The 20,750-nt window shown below is 40.4% G+C and overlaps 1 protein-coding gene across 9 annotated transcripts in view; it reads left to right on the top strand.

Annotated features, from left to right (window-relative positions):
• The window catches only part of plekhg5b (pleckstrin homology domain containing, family G (with RhoGef domain) member 5b), a 63,009-nt gene extending 43,068 nt beyond the window's left edge, over positions 1–19,941 (top strand). For 5 of the 9 annotated variants that reach the window (XM_046869434.1, XM_046869436.1, XM_046869437.1 and 2 more), the window contains 16 exons: positions 731–822; positions 1,484–1,620; positions 2,172–2,353; positions 11,823–12,002; positions 12,527–12,697; positions 12,773–12,868; positions 13,022–13,222; positions 14,245–14,355; positions 14,573–14,722; positions 14,839–14,976; positions 15,172–15,291; positions 15,405–15,537; positions 15,973–16,088; positions 16,232–16,389; positions 16,621–17,544; positions 18,176–19,941. In XM_046869434.1, coding sequence (XP_046725390.1) covers positions 731–822; positions 1,484–1,620; positions 2,172–2,353; positions 11,823–12,002; positions 12,527–12,697; positions 12,773–12,868; positions 13,022–13,222; positions 14,245–14,355; positions 14,573–14,722; positions 14,839–14,976; positions 15,172–15,291; positions 15,405–15,537; positions 15,973–16,088; positions 16,232–16,389; positions 16,621–17,544; positions 18,176–18,185 — 2,919 coding nt within the window. In that variant the 3' untranslated portion in view covers positions 18,186–19,941. Of the gene's footprint in view, positions 1–730; positions 823–1,483; positions 1,621–2,171; positions 2,354–11,822; positions 12,003–12,526; positions 12,698–12,772; positions 12,869–13,021; positions 13,223–14,244; positions 14,356–14,572; positions 14,723–14,838; positions 14,977–15,171; positions 15,292–15,404; positions 15,538–15,972; positions 16,089–16,231; positions 16,390–16,620; positions 17,549–18,175 lie in introns of those variants that run through there. The other 4 variants (XM_046869435.1, XM_046869433.1, XM_046869439.1 and 1 more) reach the window with 3 other exon arrangements.
• Positions 19,942–20,750: the final 809 nt, after the last annotated feature.

The following is a 20,750-nucleotide window of genomic DNA, read 5'->3' as shown; positions in this document are numbered from 1 at the left end:
GTTGCCACTGTTGACCCTCGAGTTCTCAGCAGTATAAAATAAGTCGCTTTGTATAAAGCTGTCTGCCAAAATGCCAAAAATGTCTAAATATTTGCCTGAATTCCAGAAAGTTGGCATGCATTTGTCTTGTTTTGCAGACTTTCAAAACACATTCTTTAGCTAGCAAATGAGGTGTAACTCACTAAGCTTTTCTAGCAGGACTTTCAAAAATTCTTAAAATGTGTTCAGTGCGATCTTAAAAAAGAACCAAATCATTAACTTGTTTTATGTTTCTGTTTTTGAAACACTGCTGTAATAGAACTGGAGAGTATTAACATTAGATGTTAGTGACTCAGTTTTGCCTATTGTAAGTGGTTGATTCATCATTTAAAACTTGAGTCTTGAGCTTTTCCAGGTTTAGGAAACTGGTTCCTATAATCACAGTTTGCCTGCTGTGCTTCGTCATCGTTTGTTTACAACAGACAGTGTGTCCAGCTCTCTCCGGTTTAAATACTTATATTGCAAAAGCATCCGCCGATGACTTAGACTAAAATAAAGCCACCATATTTTCCCTCTCATGTCTGCTGAGCTCATTATCAGAAGACAGGAAATGAACCGACGTCTCTTGAGTTATCTCCAGCTCTTTAATTATCAACTCGAACTCGGATAATAACAGCACTACAGCTTGTTCCTATGTCTAACTGCACCTGCAATGATTCACCTGTTGCACTGGCATTGTCGCCCCCTGCAGGACCCCACAAAGGAGTGCTTTACTCTCAAATTCGACCTGAACTTCGACGTCGACACCGAGATCGTTCCCGCCCTGAAAAAGAAGACACTGAGGTGAGTCAGGCTGGAAAGTTTCAAACGTAGCATCACAATATTTACATGGATTTATCATCTTCTGTAGAGGAAAAACGTGTTATTCCTGAGTACTTCAGGAAGCTTTTTCATTATAATTATTTGTTCGCAACCGGTGGCATCTGGTATGATGTCTAGAGGTCGACTGATAGATTTTACATATACCAATAGCTAGGTTGGATCGTTAATTGCCAGTAATTGATTAATCAAACGGTAGTTTTAAAAATGGATACTGTTTAAAAAAGACAAGAAAAATAACACTCCATGTAAAAGAGTAAATCATGAAAATAATCTGAATATATGAATTAATTGATTATTCTATAAATAATAAATATCACTCTCTCCGTGCAGCATACCGTCTCACGTGAAAAAACTAACAGCACATGGCTAGAGGCCGCTCTTGTAGTGAGAACTGTCCGGAAGCCTGAAAAACTATCGATGTGGATTTTTGCAAATAGCTGATAGTTCCTGCAATCAACTATTGGTGCTTAATCTGCAAAACCGATGAATCGGTCGACCTCTAATTATGTCATCATATAGTCTAGAACTTTTATAGAATGTATAGATTGTTTTAATATAGTGCATACATTTTTCTATGCCTATTTTGTTATAACGATTGGGTACATGCAATCTGTACATGTAGAGAGGTGCTGGGGCCCGTGTTTGAGCGTAAGGGGATCGAGTTGTCCCGGGTCGAGTTGTTCCTAGACCAGTCCAACACCCCCCTGTCACTCAGCTTTGAGGCATACCCTTTTGGAGGACACTACATCAAAGTCAAAGGTAAGGTTTAAACTCGGATCAGGGAAGATGATAATCGTCTCAGTTGTGTTTCCAACCAGATCTCAATTTCTCTTGGCCAGTATGAAAAATTTATAATTTGTTGAATTCAGGCCAGTCATGGCATAGATTTCGAATTTAAGTTGAAAACACTCCCATTCCCGCAATCCTCCTGGCACCAGAGAACTTAATTTGTACAAGGCACGTCTCTACAAACCCCACGTAACCAGTGTGGTCTTCTTAATCATCTAGTATGCACCAACACTCACGCTGAGTAGCATGTTTTAGTGAAATGTTTCGGAAATCTTTGATCCAGATTCTCCTTGGTATAATCATGTATTAATCAGAAAGGCAGTGAGTAGTTGGGGGTCTGAGATTTGTACAGTTCTGTATACGTAGACAATTCTAAAACCGTCATTATTATTACTCACTGATGTAAAAGTATTACTCATTCAATGATGTTATTGACTATTTCCTACTCAGTGAACTTGTTTTGTTTCATGCTTTCTCTCTTTCTTCCTCTCTTTTTTCTCTCTCGGTCTGTGTACGTGTTGGTATGGGCCTGCATGTTGCAGCTCGTCCTGGTGATGAGCTGAAGGTGGAGAAGGAAGTGAAGGAGTCTCTCACAATGCCCAATATGAAGATTTCAGTTGGGGGAAGTCCCTACATCCTCAATTCCTCCCTTGACAAGATCGAACATGGCTCCCTTACCCGCCAAGAGAGTGTGGATATACTGGTCAGTAGTACTCGCATTAAATGTGCATGTATTTGTTTTGAAATCTGTACAGACGCCAAAGAATTATTTTGAATGCGTTCGTTTCCTGCGTACCCAGCCTTCCCACGATCAACAGCTTCTTACTTCCTGTCTGGTTTTTAACTATTATTTCATCATCTCAGATGAGAAGCCACTGTTCCCGCCATTTTTCTCTTTAAACAGGAAGTGCCTTCAAATTGTGTCACCAATGTATGAGAAAGAGGGGTAGATCTATAGTCCTTACAAATATTTTTCTGCCGTTTGTTACTGGTGGGCGAAATGTTGCAATCCTTCTGATCATTTGTTTAGCAGTAAGGTCTTTCAATTAACAGCTAGTTAGGTATTGATCTGAATCACTATCTTTGACTTTTGTGGGGGGTTTTTTGCGTTTAGCACTCGATATCGACAAGCTTGGATTTCTTTAGCTCTTTCTTAGTTATAGTGACATGACAGAGTCCTTTGTTTGAACCAGATTAATATTAATGTAATGATGTTAGCACTGCTACCTGACCTTTCGAGCGCTTTTGTGGCAGATTGAATCTCCAATTGGAAAATAGCTGTGATGGGCAGTATTTATGATATAAGATTTCAAATATGAAATAGAATTTTTGTCATTTGTATTTAAAAGGGTTGATGAAAATGGATTCATATTTTGTAGCAAAATACTTTAGTGTTTTGTATTTTTTTTTTATACTTTTTTTTTTTTTTTTTAAATACAATGACTGATCGGTGTAATTTGCCCAGACTTGTTGAGATCAGAACAGAAAATTGATCCATATGGAAAAAGGTGGTGAAGGTAAGGAGTTGCTTTGAATACAGGTGCCATCAGTTCGTCTTCTTATGATTGACTTGTTTGTCATGGAGTCGGTGTTGCTGATGCAAAGTAGCCCTTCATTACCAAACACCAAGCAACTAAATTAGGGTACAATTCTGAGTCATTTGCAAACTGTTAAACAGTAAACTGTTGGTTACTTTAAAACTAACCGTCATCTTGGAGATGTAATCAAATTTAACTTTTGTTTGTCACATACAAATTCATACAGAGTACGACATGTAGTAAAATACTTTTTCACGACTGCCCAACATGTAAACTAGTAAAAATAAGTATAAAAGTATATTAAAAGTATAGTCTAACTATAAGGTATATTTAAAAAAAGATAAATATATATATATATATATATATATATATATATATATATATATATATATATATATATATATATATATATATATATATATATATACACACACACACACACACACACACACACACACACACACACACACACACACACACACAAATGAATTAACAGAGAGGGGTGGATCACAGGGATTATGTATGTAAATATTTGATCTGTTAACTGGTTGCAGATGTGATATTTATTGTGTGACTCTGCTAGAGAAAAGCTGTTGCCATCAAACATAGTTTACTTAATTAACTGATTCGGTGTAATGGTGAGGGAACAGGTCCGATACACCAATAGATGGAAGGTTTGAGAAGACATGACATGCTCCCTTGTAAAAGTATTTTTTAGTATTTTTATAATACAAAAATACAGTAGTTTATTTTGATGGTGTGGTTGCTGTATTTTGTAGTTTATTTTGATACACTTAAGGTATTTGAAAATGCATTTTGATGTATATTTGCCCAACCCTGGCTGTGGGGCTGTTGAGTTTTTTAAACTGGGAAGTGGCTACCATCAGGACCACTAAAGTATTTTATTAATACCTTTGTACTAGTCAGTAAAAAGGAATTTCTGTTCTAGGCAAGTTTGTCTGTTGGCTTCAAATCTACAGGCGAGAGCATCAAGTGTGTATAACACTTTATTCTTTCTGCAACACTTAAGCCTGTTTGTTTTAGGTTTTATTGTTAAGCTAGGCAGAGAGCTATGATAGAAACATAACAAGACAGGCCTGCACATATTCGATCCTCATTTCCGAGAAGTGGCTTTCATGCCACAAAAAGAACAATATTTAGGCAAAGCGAAACTAATTTCTTTATGGAGAACCACAAAAAAAAATAATTTTACCCTCCAGGCTTTGAAGATAAACAAAAGAAACCCCACAAGACTGGATATTAGTGGTTAAACAGTCATTTCAGTGAAAAGTGCGGCCACCTATTTGACCACAAGCGCACGCTGTAGAGCTAGCACTGAGCGTTTGGGAACATTGTCCTGATTTCAACTTTGCTGCTTTTGCCCTGAAACTGACCTCCCTTCCTTTACAAAATTGAAACAGTGAAGATAAGTGATTTGGATAATTACTTTCGCCTCCATGCTGTGCCTTAGGCTGCACTTGGGTTTGCATTTGCACATTTGCCTAACTCCAAAACATAGCATTTGCATTACTGTAGTTCGTGCCAATCTCTAACACTGCACCTTCCTCCTCCCCTGTGTTTTTTTTTTTTGTTTTCCTGGAAAAGATTTCTGATTGTTCCTTGGTGCTATTCTGAATATAATTCTACCACTGTATGCAAATTATGTTCTTTAAGTGTCTCTATTCACGAAGAGAATATAAAGTATATTGTTTGTATTGTTGCAGTATTGTATATAACTCGTGTATAACATTTGTCTATATGGTGGAATAGGAGTTGATGCAGAAAGGAAAGGGAGGTACTTTTAAGAAGTATGGATAAAAAAAATAACATTTACGTTTGATATTTAGATTTGATTCAAAACTGAAAAAGCGCATTTTGCGCAAAGGTCCTCAAAACCAAAATGAGGATTGCTGTATGACGTTTCCTGCCAAGTACCCAAACCTGTACCAGAAATAATATAAATGCATCTCAGGGAGGTGCAGTCATTATATTTCGCAGTTAGACAGAGTAACTGTCCTGTTGTAATTAGTTTTTGCACAATTTGCACAATCACAATAAATTGTGAAATGCTGGGGCTTTGGATTTTGGACTTCCCCAAATACAAGGAAATGGAGTTTGACATCCTGCCATATCTAACAGAGACCGGTTTTTGATCTTGAAGGCAAGTTCAGGGCCTGTGAAATTGACCGCGTGCTTCATTTTTATATTTGTAGCACTTTTTTTTTTTTTTTGCATTAGGCATTGTCAGAAATGCAGCCACGGTTCCTCCTTTCTCTGACTCTCGTTATAGTATGACAGCATTTGATCCACGCATGGTGTCTTCCCTACAGCGCCCTGACCCCTCACCAAAGCCTGACTTTTAGAACAAACCCTCCACCCTATGGCGCACCAGGGGCGCTAATGACCCAGAAACTCCTCTGTGAGCTCTGATTTCCCGTGTCTGTCACGATGACCTTTACCGCTGCCTTTTTGATGTTTTCCCGATTTCCTGGACATTTAAAGGACAAATGTCTCACAAGAGTGGGTTTTGGTGAAACTCCTGTTCATGTCCGATGTGTTCTTTGATCCTGGTCCTGAGTGGACCTTGTTTTAAGGCCTGTCTGAACATTATCTGTGCCTGCATTTGGGACGTTTCCACATCTGGACCCTCGGCTATTTAATTATGTGCGAGAGCCTTAGTAAACCGGTGATTTTTCTCAAAGCCAGAGCTGCTATTACATAAAATGTATCCACACTTACTGACCAATCAGATTGAGAATGCGTTGTATGAGTTAGCCTCAGGCCTGGACCGTCTACTTGTTTGATGCAGAGATACGTGCGTCACACAGGGCCGCGGCGGATGGGATCAAGAGGCGATTAGAGCACATGACGCTGGGCAAAGGGAAGCAATTCATCACCGACATTACGACCAATAGTCTCTAATATCTGGACATGGAACTCCTCAGGTTATTGAGCCAAAAATAAATCTGATCACTGTGCCTTCAAGGGTACCTTATCCTTTCTTTTTTCTGTAGTGTCTGTAATCACAGCCATTATTCAAACTTATGTTTCCATTTTGGCTCAACTAAGAAAAAGAATGGGATTGTGGAAGATAGTAGGTTTCCTAATTTAATAAAGTGGGCTGTTTGGAAAACGCAGGATGCTGCAGCGACATTAACGCAGCATGTGGGGGAGGAGATATCGTGCTGTCAGGCATGTATCAGAGCCGATTTTGTATTTGTATAAGCTTTTATTTCTTAACAACAGAACCGTCTGAAAGGTTTACAGCTTTAAAAATGGAATAAAATATGACCGCATTCTGTTCTGCAAGGAATAACAAACATTATTTGTACATGATAGCTCGTTCTGGAGCAGTTTCCCAATCAGAATGAGGTTTATTTCTAACTGTATCATTGGATTTACAGAAAGTAAAGTGGTATACAATATTTTAATTTATTTTTTAGAATTTTTTCTTTTTTAATATAAATTTGTACTTACATTTAGTGATGTTAGTTCCTGTACATTGTAGCATTTTTTTTTTATATATATATAAATATATATAAATCTTTTTTTTTTTTTTTTTTTTTTTTTTAAACATTTCTGGAAAGAAATGGCTTGTCATAAGACATTTTTTTTAGAAAGACTTTCTTGTGATGGACAATACTTAAAACCCCACTATGTCAATAAGGTGTTTTTTTCCTTGTCAAACTTTAACACGTTTTTTAATTTATTTATTTTTTTATCTATTTGCTCTTAGCTCTAGATTAGGTCCAACGTACAAGGCATTGTGATTAAATGAACGTATGTGCAGAATCATAGCCGTAGTCTTCTTACCCATTAGATTACAGTTGTTGTTTTTTTAACTACTTTATAACTTTACAATTTTTCTTATAAGCATGGTTTTTGATTATTTAGATTTTTTTTTCTCATTTGCCCAATTAAACTTTGTGGTGACTTTGGGATGAAAGGAATTTAAGAAATGGTACGTCTCACTTTGCACAGCTTGATTCCTTGCAAAGCGCAGCGATTCTGTGCAGCCCTTAGCAGCCCGTTTCCCCCCCAGTGCTCAGAGGCGTTTGATGCTTTGATTTGCACAGAGTCCAACCCGATTATCATGCAATTACTTTCACATTGTCAGCGCCTCTGTGTTAAGAGACAATAGGGACAAGCAAGAATACGCAACTGGGAAGACGCAGATCTCCTGTCATCGTTATTGTTCTGATAAGAGCTTTTTAAAAAAAAAAGGTTTATCTTAAGTTATGTTTTTGATCTACCTTTGTACTGTATACTTTAGTCTAATTGTAACTAAACATAATCTGCTATTAGAATTACTATGAATTCCCTTTTGAAGTCAGAGTTTTGAATAGTGTATATTCCAATACAATTATGGAAAATCAAAACATTTCATTTAGGTGCCAACAGCTGGTCATTATTTAGGTTTTTATTATTCTGACTTTCAGTCCCACGTTTGCGCCGGTCAGATTCCGACTCTGAAAGAGACTCCTGTGGAAGAATTCCCCGGGTAGAGAGTCTGCACGTCATTAGCTGTTTTTACGTGCCTTTTTCTTTTGATAAGCAATTATGCATGGTCTGCTGTTCTTCAGTCCCGGGAGGGGAGAGGAGGGGGGGTGCTCAGCATTTGCTGTGTGAGCGCTCTGAGGACGTTATAACTGTATGTAAATGTGTGTGTGTGTGTGTGTGTGTGTAAGATAAAGTGTTGAGAGTGGGTACAGGTGGGAGGTACTCTGTGATCTCTAAGCTCTGTAGCATCAGTGTCACTCTTGGAGTCAGAGCAGTTAGACGATCTTCAGAGTCTGGTTATTTATGCAATTTCTTAGTCAGGCCCGAAATGCTGAGTTTTCGTTAGCTTTTACACTTTACCCCTTTTTTGCATCGTCGTTGTGTTGCATTTGGGGCTTGTGAGGTGCCTGCTTGTTTGGGACCTGGTGCGTTTTTTAATGGTGCGTTTTGGTCGCCTGACTTCCTGGCGAAGTTGGGACCTGCTCCACATGGTTCCTGAGAACTTGCCCGATCCACAGCAACCCTCTACACAATGCGAGGTAAGTTATTAAAGTATATCGTTTTAATTATTTTGCAGTGTCTGTACTGCTTTGTCACTTGTTTTTGAATTTTGTGTGTGTCTCGTCATATAACGGAAACTAGTTTTATTCTAGGTCCAGTGTGATATTTGGTTTCCGACCATTCCGCTTGTTTGAGGAATTGCTTATTGAGCAGCTGTGTGCATATGCGAAAGGGATGCTCAATAACAGGAAGTTTGTAATGGAAGTAGAATGCCAACGTAATGGAAAGACGGAGCTTGTGGATATGTTCAGGGCCCTCTGTGGGACATACAGGCTTATCTGTCTATGCCGATAAGATTCCTCCAGGATGTCACCGTAGTTGATCACTGATTAATCTGCAATGCTGTATTCTCAATAGCTCTTTGTTTTACCTGGGCATTTGACTAATGGTGGTATTACTCTGACTGGCCCTGAAACCTGGTTGTTGTTGACAGTCAAGGCTAGTCATCCAGAGGCTACCAAGTGAAACTGGAGACTTGTTTTTCCACCGTTTTAATTCTGGGTATTTTCCGTGTGGGGGTGGTTATCAGGGAGGATTGATTTTATTACCTTACAGGTTTCCTTATAATTGATCAAAGACTGATCAAGGGCTATTCTTATCTTCCCCAAAGTGACTCAAACGAGCAGAGCAACACGTGCCGCCTTCTCGAAAAAGGTATTGCGTCGAAAAGTTTTCGGATTTTTGAAATATTGTTAATTCCGAGAATTTTGCCGATGATTAAGTATTTTGTTATTTAGTTATTAAACGGCACGGCAGATGTGAAATTCCTGAGATGTAGGAGATGTGGGTCTTTTACACTCCCGTTGCAGTTCCCAGAGCTGTCAAGATAAGCCTTAGAGGTCAGAATGTCTTTAATCTTAAACTAGGTGAGTGAGCATGGAGGTTAGGGCTCTGGCAAACAAGGCACGGGTCGGCTTTGGGACTATAGGTTTGGAAATGTCGGAAGTTCTCGCAGTGGCTGAGTGTATGGATCCGGCTCAATGAGCTTGAGTAGATAACGTATTTTAACAATGTTTATTTAACAATTCACATATCTCAAGGCAGCACGTGTCGTAGTTTGGGATTTCCCCTCGTATACTTCAGAGGTCATTTCCCCTCTGTCTGAGAGGCACTGAGATTTGGAAAAGCCCTTCATGACTGACTGCTTGCTGTACAACATAACTGAGAATTATTAAACCATTATACCAGTTCATAATGCAATAGTAAGTTCCCAACTCATTAAATGTGTACATTTTCTTTTTGTGCGGAGGGAAGAAAAAAACAACTCTTTTTTTAACACAGTTTTAAGAATGTTCACAGCTGCTCTCCAATTTGAAATGAATGCCAAATCAGTTGGGAGAAGGATTCATCCAAGGGCAAAATTTAGACAAAAGGCGTGCCTCCAAACAAACAGTTGGCACCTCTGTGGCGCCCAAATGTTTTGTTGAGGCACAGCAGGCTGTCCTGCGGGTGTGTGTGCATATGCAGATTAGTGTTCTGGCTGCCACAAGCCGCACCTCTTTCTTCCTGCTCACACCAAATAGGACAAGATCCTCCTTGTTGCCATGACGCAACACAGTCCTCCCTAGTAATGCAGCCAAGCATTCTCAATTGCTACCGGACAACAAGGACGTCCAGGACCAAGATGTGTTGTTTTTCCAATAGCGACCCCTAAAAAACTCGGTCTGAGACAAAAAGGACGAAGGAGCGACTGCGTTTGAGATCTGTAGAGCATTTATTTTTTCTTGGCTGCGACTTGAACTGCTGTCCTTGCAGCTGCTGTGGTGTCACAGTGCACATGTAGGAGTTAATGCGGAGGAGTACAAGCAAGGGGGTTGAGAGAGAGGGTTGAGAGAGAGATATATAGTGATAGAGGGAGCAACAGCTGGCTCTGTTATGGGCCGAACTCTGTGAAGCCATTTGAAGGATTACAATGGTCTTCAATCCTTTTGACATGCCGCTTTCTTCCACGGTAAGTAAAGCTTGGTCTCTCTGAGAATCCTGTTACGCTTTTCAGATCCCCGGTAGACGTGTAAAAAAAGTGTTGAAGTGTTGCAGGTTCAGGACGGAGATTTGCAACATTTTTAGGTCTGGAAAATGTCTTTCCTTGATTTTTACATCTCGGTCCTTCCATGTTTGATCCTAAGCAGTTGTTGGTTTCCTTTTTTTTTTTTACTCCAGTCCTATGAAACACGATTCTGTCTTTTTTGGTGCAAATCTGTTGTAAACTAGTAGCAGCATAACCCTTCCACCGTGCAGGGGTTGGCCTGTTACATCGGCCCCCAGCAGACCTTCCTTTTCTTTCTCCTTGAAGTCGTGACACTTCCTGCCATCTGTGTTCCTGTCCTCGTCCTCTTGGCCCAGATTCTGCAGAAATCCCCTCATCAAAGCCTTATCGGTGTCTGCCTTCAGTGCCCTGGTGCCCTGTTGTAAGCGCTCTAAATATAGTATAAAATTCTAGCAGGACACTTGTATTCTCCATCAGCGCTGTTTTTCCATCCAAGTCCTGACTGACTTTACACAACAGCACATTTCAAACAAGGCTGAAATAATAAGGATTAGAGAGATTCACTGTGGCGTACACACACACACACACACACACACACACACACACACACACACACACACACACACCCCTACCTGTATTCTAATGGGGTTTAATATCAATAGCAATCTTTCTGCTCTGCCCCCCGAGATCTATTTGAAACGTTTGTTATTGCTTCTGAGTCATAAGTTAATAATCTGCTGCAATGAAATCGGAAAGTATGCATTAACATGTCACACACTGCTAACAACACCATTCCATTCAGAGGGTATCATTGTTTTTCATTTCCGCCAGTTTCCAGCCCAAAAATGCCAGAGTGCGACTCGGAATGTTTATTAGTAGGGGACATCACTCAGGGCCGTGTGGAATTTCACAAGCTTTCGAACTGGAGGTCATTAGCTTTGTTTTTTGCGGCCGCTGCGGAAGTTTGCGGCTCGCCGACAGCGAGTAACCGCAAAGAGTGTTTGTCCAGCTCACTGGGCCTCTTATAGAAGATTGCTACTGGACGTGTGTGTGACGCGTGACCGAGCTCTCTGGGACAAGAACAATGCCGAGAGGTACAATGGAAGGCTATTTCGAGTTTGTTTAAGGAATCTAACCTCATCCCCGAAGATGAATTAATGAGGAAATGACAGTATGTCCTAGCTTATTGTGCGGCTGGCCAGGATGGTGTTTTATGACATCCTTCTGCTGTTGATGTAATTGTCTAAAAGGCACCTCTGCATTGCTATTTAATTTGTAGCTCTTGCTTCTACTGCGTAGCTCATTTATTTTCTCCTTCCTCGTACATTCTATTTATAAATTCACCATTCATTTTGTAGCCCCTCCTTTTTCTCAGCATTACTTACCAACCCTCTAAACCATCACCATCACCCCCCTCTCAGAACTGTCTTCCGTGAAAACCACCTGATATCTTTAGTGAGGTCATTTCCGTATCATCTGTAAAAACATTGGAAATCCCCCTCAATTAGAAACTGTCTATTGCCGGAAAAAAAAAAAAAAATATTCAAATTGCTCACTTCATGTGTCTCTTTCGTCTCTTGCAACAGGGTCAGAGTCAAGCACGTCGGCGGAAGAACATGACCGAATTCCTGGGTGATGCCAACATCCCGTCTCCAGACTCCCTGGCTCAGCTCGGCGGTTCTCTTCCGACCATCACCTCCTCTGGTTACGACAAACACAAGAACCGCAGTGCGAGTCGCTTTAGCGGTTTCTTCTTCTCCTCCAAGGTGAGGAACCCCTGTTCCCTTTGTTCCACATGGATGCACAACGGGAACCAGCTTAATTTCCAGTAAAGCTAGGCTATAAGTTCCAATATGTCAGAGACCACCGAAATGAACCGAGCAGATGCTTAAACGAAACGAGCAAGGTTACTAGGTGTCGGTTCATTTTTTCCACCCTCTGTCTTGTCCCTCGGGGGGCCAGTCGTGTAGCAGATGTGTGGCAGGAGGGGCCAATAACTGTCACTCAGCTGTCACATTTGGCTTGCTTTCTTAATCTCTTTCCACCCAGAGTGACAAGAAAGAGGAATGACCTCACGTTTGTTTCTGCTCTCTATTGTCTGAAAGCACCAACTCATTTTTGTAAGAACTCGAGCCTTTAAATGCAGGGCAGTTGTGCTTTTGTTGATTCATGAACAGAAGACCACACAGTCAAGGTGTTTAGATAATTTTCTTAGCATTGTATCATAATTAATTTTGGTTGTTTTTTTTTAATGTCTGACCCTGTGTGTGTGTATGTGTGTGTGTACTAGGAGGTGGACCGTGTGGAGCAGCTCAACAATAGACTACAGATGTACCAGTATCATGGTGTTCCCAAGATGCATCCACAACTCTCCTTTCATCAGGACTCTTGGGAAGAGGAGGAAGTGGAGCCTGACCTGACACTAGAGGACAGCTGGCAGAAGCTACTGGAGAATCCAGAGGTAACCCATACACATTATTATTAGGATTGTTCTAGTTAATCGAATATGGGATCTAATAAAGGCGATGTTTTGCAGATTCTGAGCAGGCGACAGTTCCACCAGCAGGAGGCGATATGGGAACTGTTGAATACTGAAGCAACCTACATCAAGAGGCTGAGGGTTATAACTGATGTAGGTCCAGGTTTACTTCTATGCTTTTACCAATGGTGTATGGTTTCAATCAGACGTTGATATTCATATCTAAGTAGCTTATTTAATTTAAATCAGCGTTGTTGTTTCTTGTTCATCTGCCTTCTGAAATTGTGTTTGTGCTCTGCGGTGCAGCTCTTCCAGTGTGGCCTGCTAAACCTGCAGGACTTCGGCCTCCTTAATGAGGTGGAACCAGCCAAGCTGTTCAGTAACATCCAGGACCTGGTGCGAGTACACACAGCACTGTGGAGTCAGGTCATGGTGCCGGCACTGCAAAAAGCTCGCCAAGACCGGAGCCTGCTCGATCCAACCGATCTGTTCGAGGGCTTCCAGACTGTGAGTGAACACTCAGAATACACGTGCTTTCAAATGTACACAGCAAAATCTTTATACAGCACATACACTGATTAGGCATAACATAATGACAGGTGACGTGAATAACACTGATTTTCTCTTAACCATGTCACCTGCTAGTGGGTTGTGTATATTAGCCAGCAAGTAAACATTTTCTCCTCAAATTTGATGTATCAGAATCAGGAAAAATGGGCAAGCATAAGGATTTGAGTGAGTTTGGCAAGGGCCAAATTGTGATAGCTCTGACTGGGCATCTCCAAAACTGCAGCTCTTGTAGGTTGTTTCCCGGTCTGCAGTGGTCAGTATATATCAAAAAATGGTCCACAGAAGGAACAGTGGTGAACCGGTGATAGGGTCATATGCGGCCATGGCTCACTGATGTACGTCGGGAGCGAAAAAGCTAATGCTGATTTTGGTTCAGGTGTTCAGGTGTTTTTGATAGCAGTCCCACCTATATTTTGAGTCACAATAGATGAATGTTTTCCTTGTAATACATTTCTTATATTTAATAAATGGACTCTCAGTGCCACCTAGATGAGGATGGGTACCCTTTTGAGTCTGGTTTCTCTTAAGGATTCTTCCTCATACTATCTCAGGGAGCTTTTACTTGCCACAGTCACCAACTTATAAGGAACTTATAGGCATTAAACTTGTGCATTCCAACTTTACAACCTCTTTATCAATGTAAAAGCTGCTTTGGGACAATGTCCATTGTTGAAAGTTCTAGACAAATGAAATTAAAATGAATATCTATAATTTCATCTCTAATTTCCAATAGAGACTTGGATAGTGAAATAGTGAGACTAATTATAATTAGACGACAAGTACGTTATGTAACTTCACGTAACAACGTCGTAACTTTGTTACATGGCAAGTTGTATTTTTTTTTTCATCACAGTACCTTCAGGAAAGAGACAGAAACTGTTTATAGCTGGGAAATTCTAACTGTTTTTTTGCAAACATCATGTATGATGTTTTAACATCTTGTCATGCTGTTTTTGCAGTTTCCATCTAGGTTCCAGCCGTACCTGCGCTACTGCATGGAAGAGGAGAGCTGTTTGGAGTACATGCGCACCCAGCTACGAGACAACGAGCTCTTCAAGATCTACATCACAGTGAGTTTTTGCATGCGTATGCCTCCCATTTTAAGGCTTCTCAAAAATTATTTTTCATTTAAAGGAAAAAAATGATAAACTGATACTGATTTTTATTCTTTTTTTTTCTTTTTTTTTTTGAACAATCAAAATGCAATGTTAAGACAACTTCTACATTTTATATTTTTTGCTTTAAGTCATTGCTTAAATTTTTTGTTGTCCCGCTATTTGCTTGCAGTGGGCCGAGGGGAACAGGCAGTGCAACCGATTGAAGTTGGCCGACATGTTGGCGAAGCCACACCAGAGACTCACCAAATACCCCCTGCTGCTTAAAACGATCCTAAAGAAAACAGACGACTCTGCAGCAAAAGCCTCTCTCCTGAGCATGGTAAGGAATCGTTATATACAACTTTCTTTCTTTTTTTTTTTTGCAAAGTAAAAAAGGAAAATTTTATGTTCATAGCAAGATGTAGTCTCATAAATTTCTGTGTCTTTGCTACTCAGGTGGCCAGTGTGGAGGGCTTCATCAACAGTGTGGACTCTAAGATGCTGCAAAAGCAGGAGCAGCAGAAGCTGGCAGCCATTTCAGCCCGAGTTGAGAACTACGAGCCAGTAGAGGGTGGCAGTGAGGAGGTGGAGAGGGTAAGACCAGCTTCCAAGAATGTATTTCCTCAAAGAATAATGCTTAAGAATGCTGTTGTTGATGAATTTTTTTTTTTTACGAGCACTTTTTAGAGTATACCAAACATATAATGTAAATATTCATTCATTAAAAAGTCAGATGACTTGTTCTTGGCTTAAGCAAAGCATAAAGATGAAATCCTCTCCCTTTTTCAGATTCTAAAAGAGTTTAACCACATGGACCTCACGGCCCCTATGATCGACGTCTCTTCAGAGGAGATCAGACAGCTCCACCTAGAGGGAGCGCTACGCATGAAAGAAGGCAAAGAGAGCAGGGTGAGCTGAACGCACCGTTCGGTTTTGTTTGTCCTTCGCGTTACGCATAAGTTCATTTGCACGAAGTAGCGAACAACGCATGCTGATATCGCCAACATCTGCCTGCTTTTCAGATGGAAGTCCATTGCTTCTTATTTACCGACCTCCTCCTCATCACGAAGCCTGTGAAGCGTTTAGAGAAGGTGAAAGTTATCCGGCAGCCCCTTCTTCTTCATAATGTTGTATGCAAGGAGCTGAAAGACCCAGGTTAATACACACACACACACACACACACACACACACACACACACACACACACATGCAAATTGGTGAAACAACCACTGAATTACAGTGGCATGAACATGTGTATGTTTACACTTACTGCTGTGCACAGTCATGCAATTTTCTAATCAGCCAATCATGTGGCAGAAGCAAACAGGTTGCACAAATCTGTGTGTATAGGGGGTTATGGATGGTTATGGTAACACAAACAAGCACCCTTTGGTGAGCGGAAAAGGCATTTCAGGATGCACAGGTCATTTCAGGGCAGCTGAAGACCTGAGAAATGACATCACATTCTCTCCATGCGATTGGCCGAGCGCAAAATTGCATAAATTAACATGGATGTTAATGTGGTTCTGTTTTAATGCATTCTGTACACACATCCTTACATTTTCCTCCTGCATTTCTATCTCCCAATAGGTTCTTTTGTTCTCATCTACCTCAATGAGTTCAAGAGTGCTGTGGCTGCCTACATGTTCCAGGCCAACAGCGCCTCCCAGGGTCGAACCTGGATTGACACAATCAACAAAGTTAAGGTTTGTGCTCACAGCAAGTCTTCTAATCCTGATAGTTTAAATGCACTGTTTAAAAAAAAAAATTAATCTGTGGTATAAAATCGATCAGTCAAATGCATGCACATCGTCTGACTGGTGTTTTTCTTCACCTATTTTTACTCCAGACTAAGCTGCAGCGTCTGCGTTGCGATGTAGCTGGACGGCACCAGTCTGGACAAAATCCAATGCTAGAGAAAGAAGTGGAGGAGGATGGAGGTGAGCAGAGCAGCAACTCTACTTCCAGCTCTCCACGCCTCCAAAATAAAGGACAACTCAACATAGGGTAAATGCTTTTCTCCACTGGTTTTAACATTAACAGATATAACAGCAAATGAGGTTTATTGGTAGTTGTACCATACAGGAATAGTGAGATTTGTCCTGCATCCAACCTGAATAGTCATCAAAAAATAAATAAATGTAATAATAACGAATCGAATTTCAAATAAAATAATAATTCAAATGATGTACTCTTGAACAGCGGGGAACTCAAACTAAATGTTCTTTTCCACCTCAGGAACTCAGACGGCTCCACAGAGACACTGTCTGTGATGGAAACGGAGGATTCAGGAGCATGCTCGGATCTGCAAACTGATTCAGACACGCTGGCATCCTCCCTCCTCAGCAGCGCTGAGCTCCAGCCCTCCCAGCATGCCCAAGAGGGCTCGGATCTTGACCCGGAGTTCTGCAGTCTGTCCATGGACAGCGCCTACGGCACACTTTCCCCCGAGTTGCTGCTGGATATGCAAATCCAGACGACCACCAGCGAGCAGGAGAGCGCAGAAGAGGAGGCCGAGGCAGACAGTGCCGAGGTGGCCACAGAGGACGAGGAAAAAGAGCCAGAAGAAGAGGAAGAGTCAGACGACAGGAGCTCATCAGACTCGCGAATCTCAATAGCGACCCATCTAAAACCCAGGCGACGCCCACCGGTCAAGTCTCGCACTCTTTGTCTCCAAAAGCTGCCGAATAAGAGCCATTCAGAGGACAACCTGCTGCAGCGGGTCAATGGAGAGGACACGCAAGGCACAAGCGAAGACATTGCACAGTGCCCGGACGCCCCTTACCAGCTGGGTCTGGAGTGGGCTGAAGGGCGGGGACACAGCCAGAGCTTGACCGAACTGAACCTAGATAACACTGAGACGTCTCAACCGAAAGAGACGGAGAGGACGCAGAGCGAGCGTCTGGCACACAGCTTGCCGTCCTACGTGTTCAGGAACACACTGAGACGGCGTGGTTACAAACGGGACAAAAAGAAAGGCCTTATCGACTGCAGCGGCTCAGATGGAGAAATCACACCCCCCGGATCTCAGGAGGGAAACTGCGGTGCTTCGGAGGACGAGATGGGCAGCGGGAAGAAAGCGGATCAGCACAAGAAGCTTACGCTGTCGCAGCTGTACAGAATACGCACAACACTGGTGCTTAACTCCACACTCACAGCCTCGTAAGTAGCGCATATTAATTTTCAACTTTAATAAATCAAATATCATTATTATTAGTATTAGTAGTAGCTGTAGTAGTGTCCCTATTATTATTATTATTATTATTATTATTATTATTATTATTATTATTTAATAGGATTACACATTTATGCGTAGTAGTATTATTATTAATAATTATAAGAGATAGGAATAAAAATTATGATAATGATACTAAATATATAGCAATAATAGTGGTTTATTACTATTTAATATATTTCTTTGTATTATTTATATTTTTTAATTATTATAATATTATTTATTTTATTATTAATATTAATATTATTAGTAGTATTATAGTAGTTCTCATTATTTGTAGTAATAATATTACTAATTGTAGGAGGAGGGTAAGTGTTGTTTTTCTTAGTAGCCATGGTAATATAACTATTAATAGTAGTCGAAGACTTATATCTTTTTGTTTTTGTTGTTATAATAATAATCTAGTAACACCAAGCTGCCATTTTTTTGGGCATTTGTGCAAGGCCCTTAATCCTCCATTTTTTATAAATGCTCTGAATAAGTGCATCTGCCAAATGCCATTAATTTAAATGTAAACGTGACCAATTTACCGACATACTCTTTCTCTTCTCTTTGTAGGGAAGTGTAGAATCGGCCACTCCATCACTCCGTCAGCAGCACCACCTTCATGGCTGACCCGCTCATCAGACGAATGCACTCAAACCAATGAACAGAACTCATGAGCTTTTTGCACTTTTGTAATAATACAAGTAGCTTTAATAAGGCAGGAGGCTAAGCTTTAGGACGGGAAAAAAGATTCTTAAGCAAGATGCAGAACATGGAAACATGGGGGAAAGGTTTCAGCCTACGTCTGGTCCATTTGTGCACTTGGACCCGATCAGAAGGGGGCGGGGGGAGACGACAAAGGAGTCGAAGGGTTCAATTTAGAGCATGCAGTGAAATAATGGCACCTTGGGTTTCCAGAAATGTTACTGTTTTTCTGTGAGGTGTTTTCAGTCGAGTTAAAAAAAAAGAAGAGAAATCTCTTACAGATTTAGTTCAATCTTTACACACTATTCTATGATGGGGAAATACCTCTGTTCTGGAGGTGAGATTAATTTGATTTCAGGTTTGTGCTCGTCCACTTGATATCAGACTATCCAGATGACATTTGTCCACGGTTCTCTGGGTGCTTATGAGGCAATGTGTGTTCAAAAAGCTACCATATATGTGTTAGGAAAAGACTAAGCCATACAGAGGTCATATTCATGTGCAAAACCAAAAAAGTAGGCTGTAATTACATAATTCAAAAGCAATCTGTTAATAGTTCACACTTTCACTGGTATTGTCTTTGTGCGTTTGTTACTGGGTGTGATGCTGACTGTGATCATATAATGCCATCGAGAGTGAGTGAGAGCATGTGTGTGTTAAATTATGACCTAAAATACATGCTGAAACCAAAAATATCTATTTGAAGATGGTATTAATGACTTGAGCAGCCAATGAACAGGCTACAAGGACCAGCATTAACAGCAAAGCAGCAGCCATCACTTATCAATACAGTCTCATTATCTCCTGAAAAAAGCAGATTCTTGAGAGTAGTTCTTAATTCTTCAGTATTAACAGCATGAGACGAACTGAAGCTGCGTGAAAAGAAACGGTCAGGATTCTATACACGAAGCGCATGTGGCATGGAAACAATTTTCAAATTCATTCATCATCATTTTTTATTTATTTTTTTTTTTTACAAGAGTTTTGCTTTAAGACTGAACAACGTGGTCAGGTTTTACGTTTGGCAACTTTCAGGCGAAAGTCCTCACGTCTTTACTCCCAAACTCTAACAACGCAGTGTTGTCTACATTTCCTACTCGTCCTAGATTGAGTTTTAGGATTAACAGAGAATCAACCAGTCGCAGATCAGCACTTATTAGGAACGAGATCATTTAAGACACTGAACATATAGCAGGATTTGGGTTTAGACTGAACTACCTGGTTTTCCTCAAACCTCACATTAACATTAGGGTTATTTATAAAAAGAACAATCGACCTGCGTTCTTCTTACTAGTGTTTAACTACGGTCTGCCTAATTTACTAAAGCAAGTCTTCAGAAATGTACTATTTGTAAATTTGCCCAAAATTAATATTGTGCATTAATTGTTTACTAAGGTTTTTTTTTTGTTGTTGTTGTTGTTGTTCATAATATTTATTAAGATTGCTTTGTTTTTATATATAAACCATGGTTTGTAAATGTATTGTTGCTTATTTCATGACTGTCTTTTTTTGTTTTTCAGATTGAATATGTTCAAATGTAATTTGTTTGAATTTAATATGCTTACAACCAAAAAAAACCGTATTCCCAGTGATGGGGGTGGTCCTGCATGTAATAAAAAGGCATCTGATCTTAATTTTTTTGGTTTTGTTTCATTTTTGTAGTATTTGGAAATACAATATATGGACAGAAGTTATTGAGCACCTGATCATAAGATCACAATTTTCTTCCCCAACATCCCATTCCACATTTTGGTCCCCATTTGCTGTTATAATAACTTCCACTCTTCTGGAAAGAGTTTCCACTGGGTTTTCCAGTGTGCTTGTGGAGATCATTCAGCCACAAGGGCCAATTCAGCCATTTTATTCCAAAGGTGTTCAGTAGCGCTGAGGTCAGATCTCTATAGCAGGCCAGTCAAGATTTTCTCATGTAAATCATATCTTCTGGATTTGTGCACAGGTTTGGGTCTGGCCACTCGAAATTTTGTGTAATAACTGTGCAATAACACCAATTGAAACTATGCACTATTACCACTATTATGTGCAACATGTTCGGAAGTGTAACTAATTTATTGGTGGTCTCTTTTTTTTTTTTTTTTTTTTTTTTCTATTTATACACTGTGATGTGTATACAGTGATACCCTGCTTATCAACCTTAATCCGTTCCTTAAAACCGGTCGAAATTTGAAAAGGTCGAAGAGCAAATGTACACGCAATATACACGCACTAAATTGTTATATTGACCGCTAAATAACACTATTGTTCACAAACCGAAGTATAATTTACGATAGATGCTCTCTCCACGAAGGCTGAGGCGAGATCCTTTCCCTTACTCCACGTGGGTCAGGGTAAAAAAAGGTCGATAAGCGGGCATTTGTTCATTCAGCAGGCACAAATTTCCGTCGAAAAACTGTTGTCCGAGCCGGACGATAAGCGGGGTACCACT

Source organism: Silurus meridionalis, chromosome 16, assembly GCF_014805685.1.
Source record: "Silurus meridionalis isolate SWU-2019-XX chromosome 16, ASM1480568v1, whole genome shotgun sequence".
Classification (NCBI taxonomy): domain Eukaryota; kingdom Metazoa; phylum Chordata; class Actinopteri; order Siluriformes; family Siluridae; genus Silurus; species Silurus meridionalis.
The sequence above is the reverse complement of the archived record's forward strand: the minus strand, read 5'-3'. Positions and strand labels throughout refer to the sequence as shown.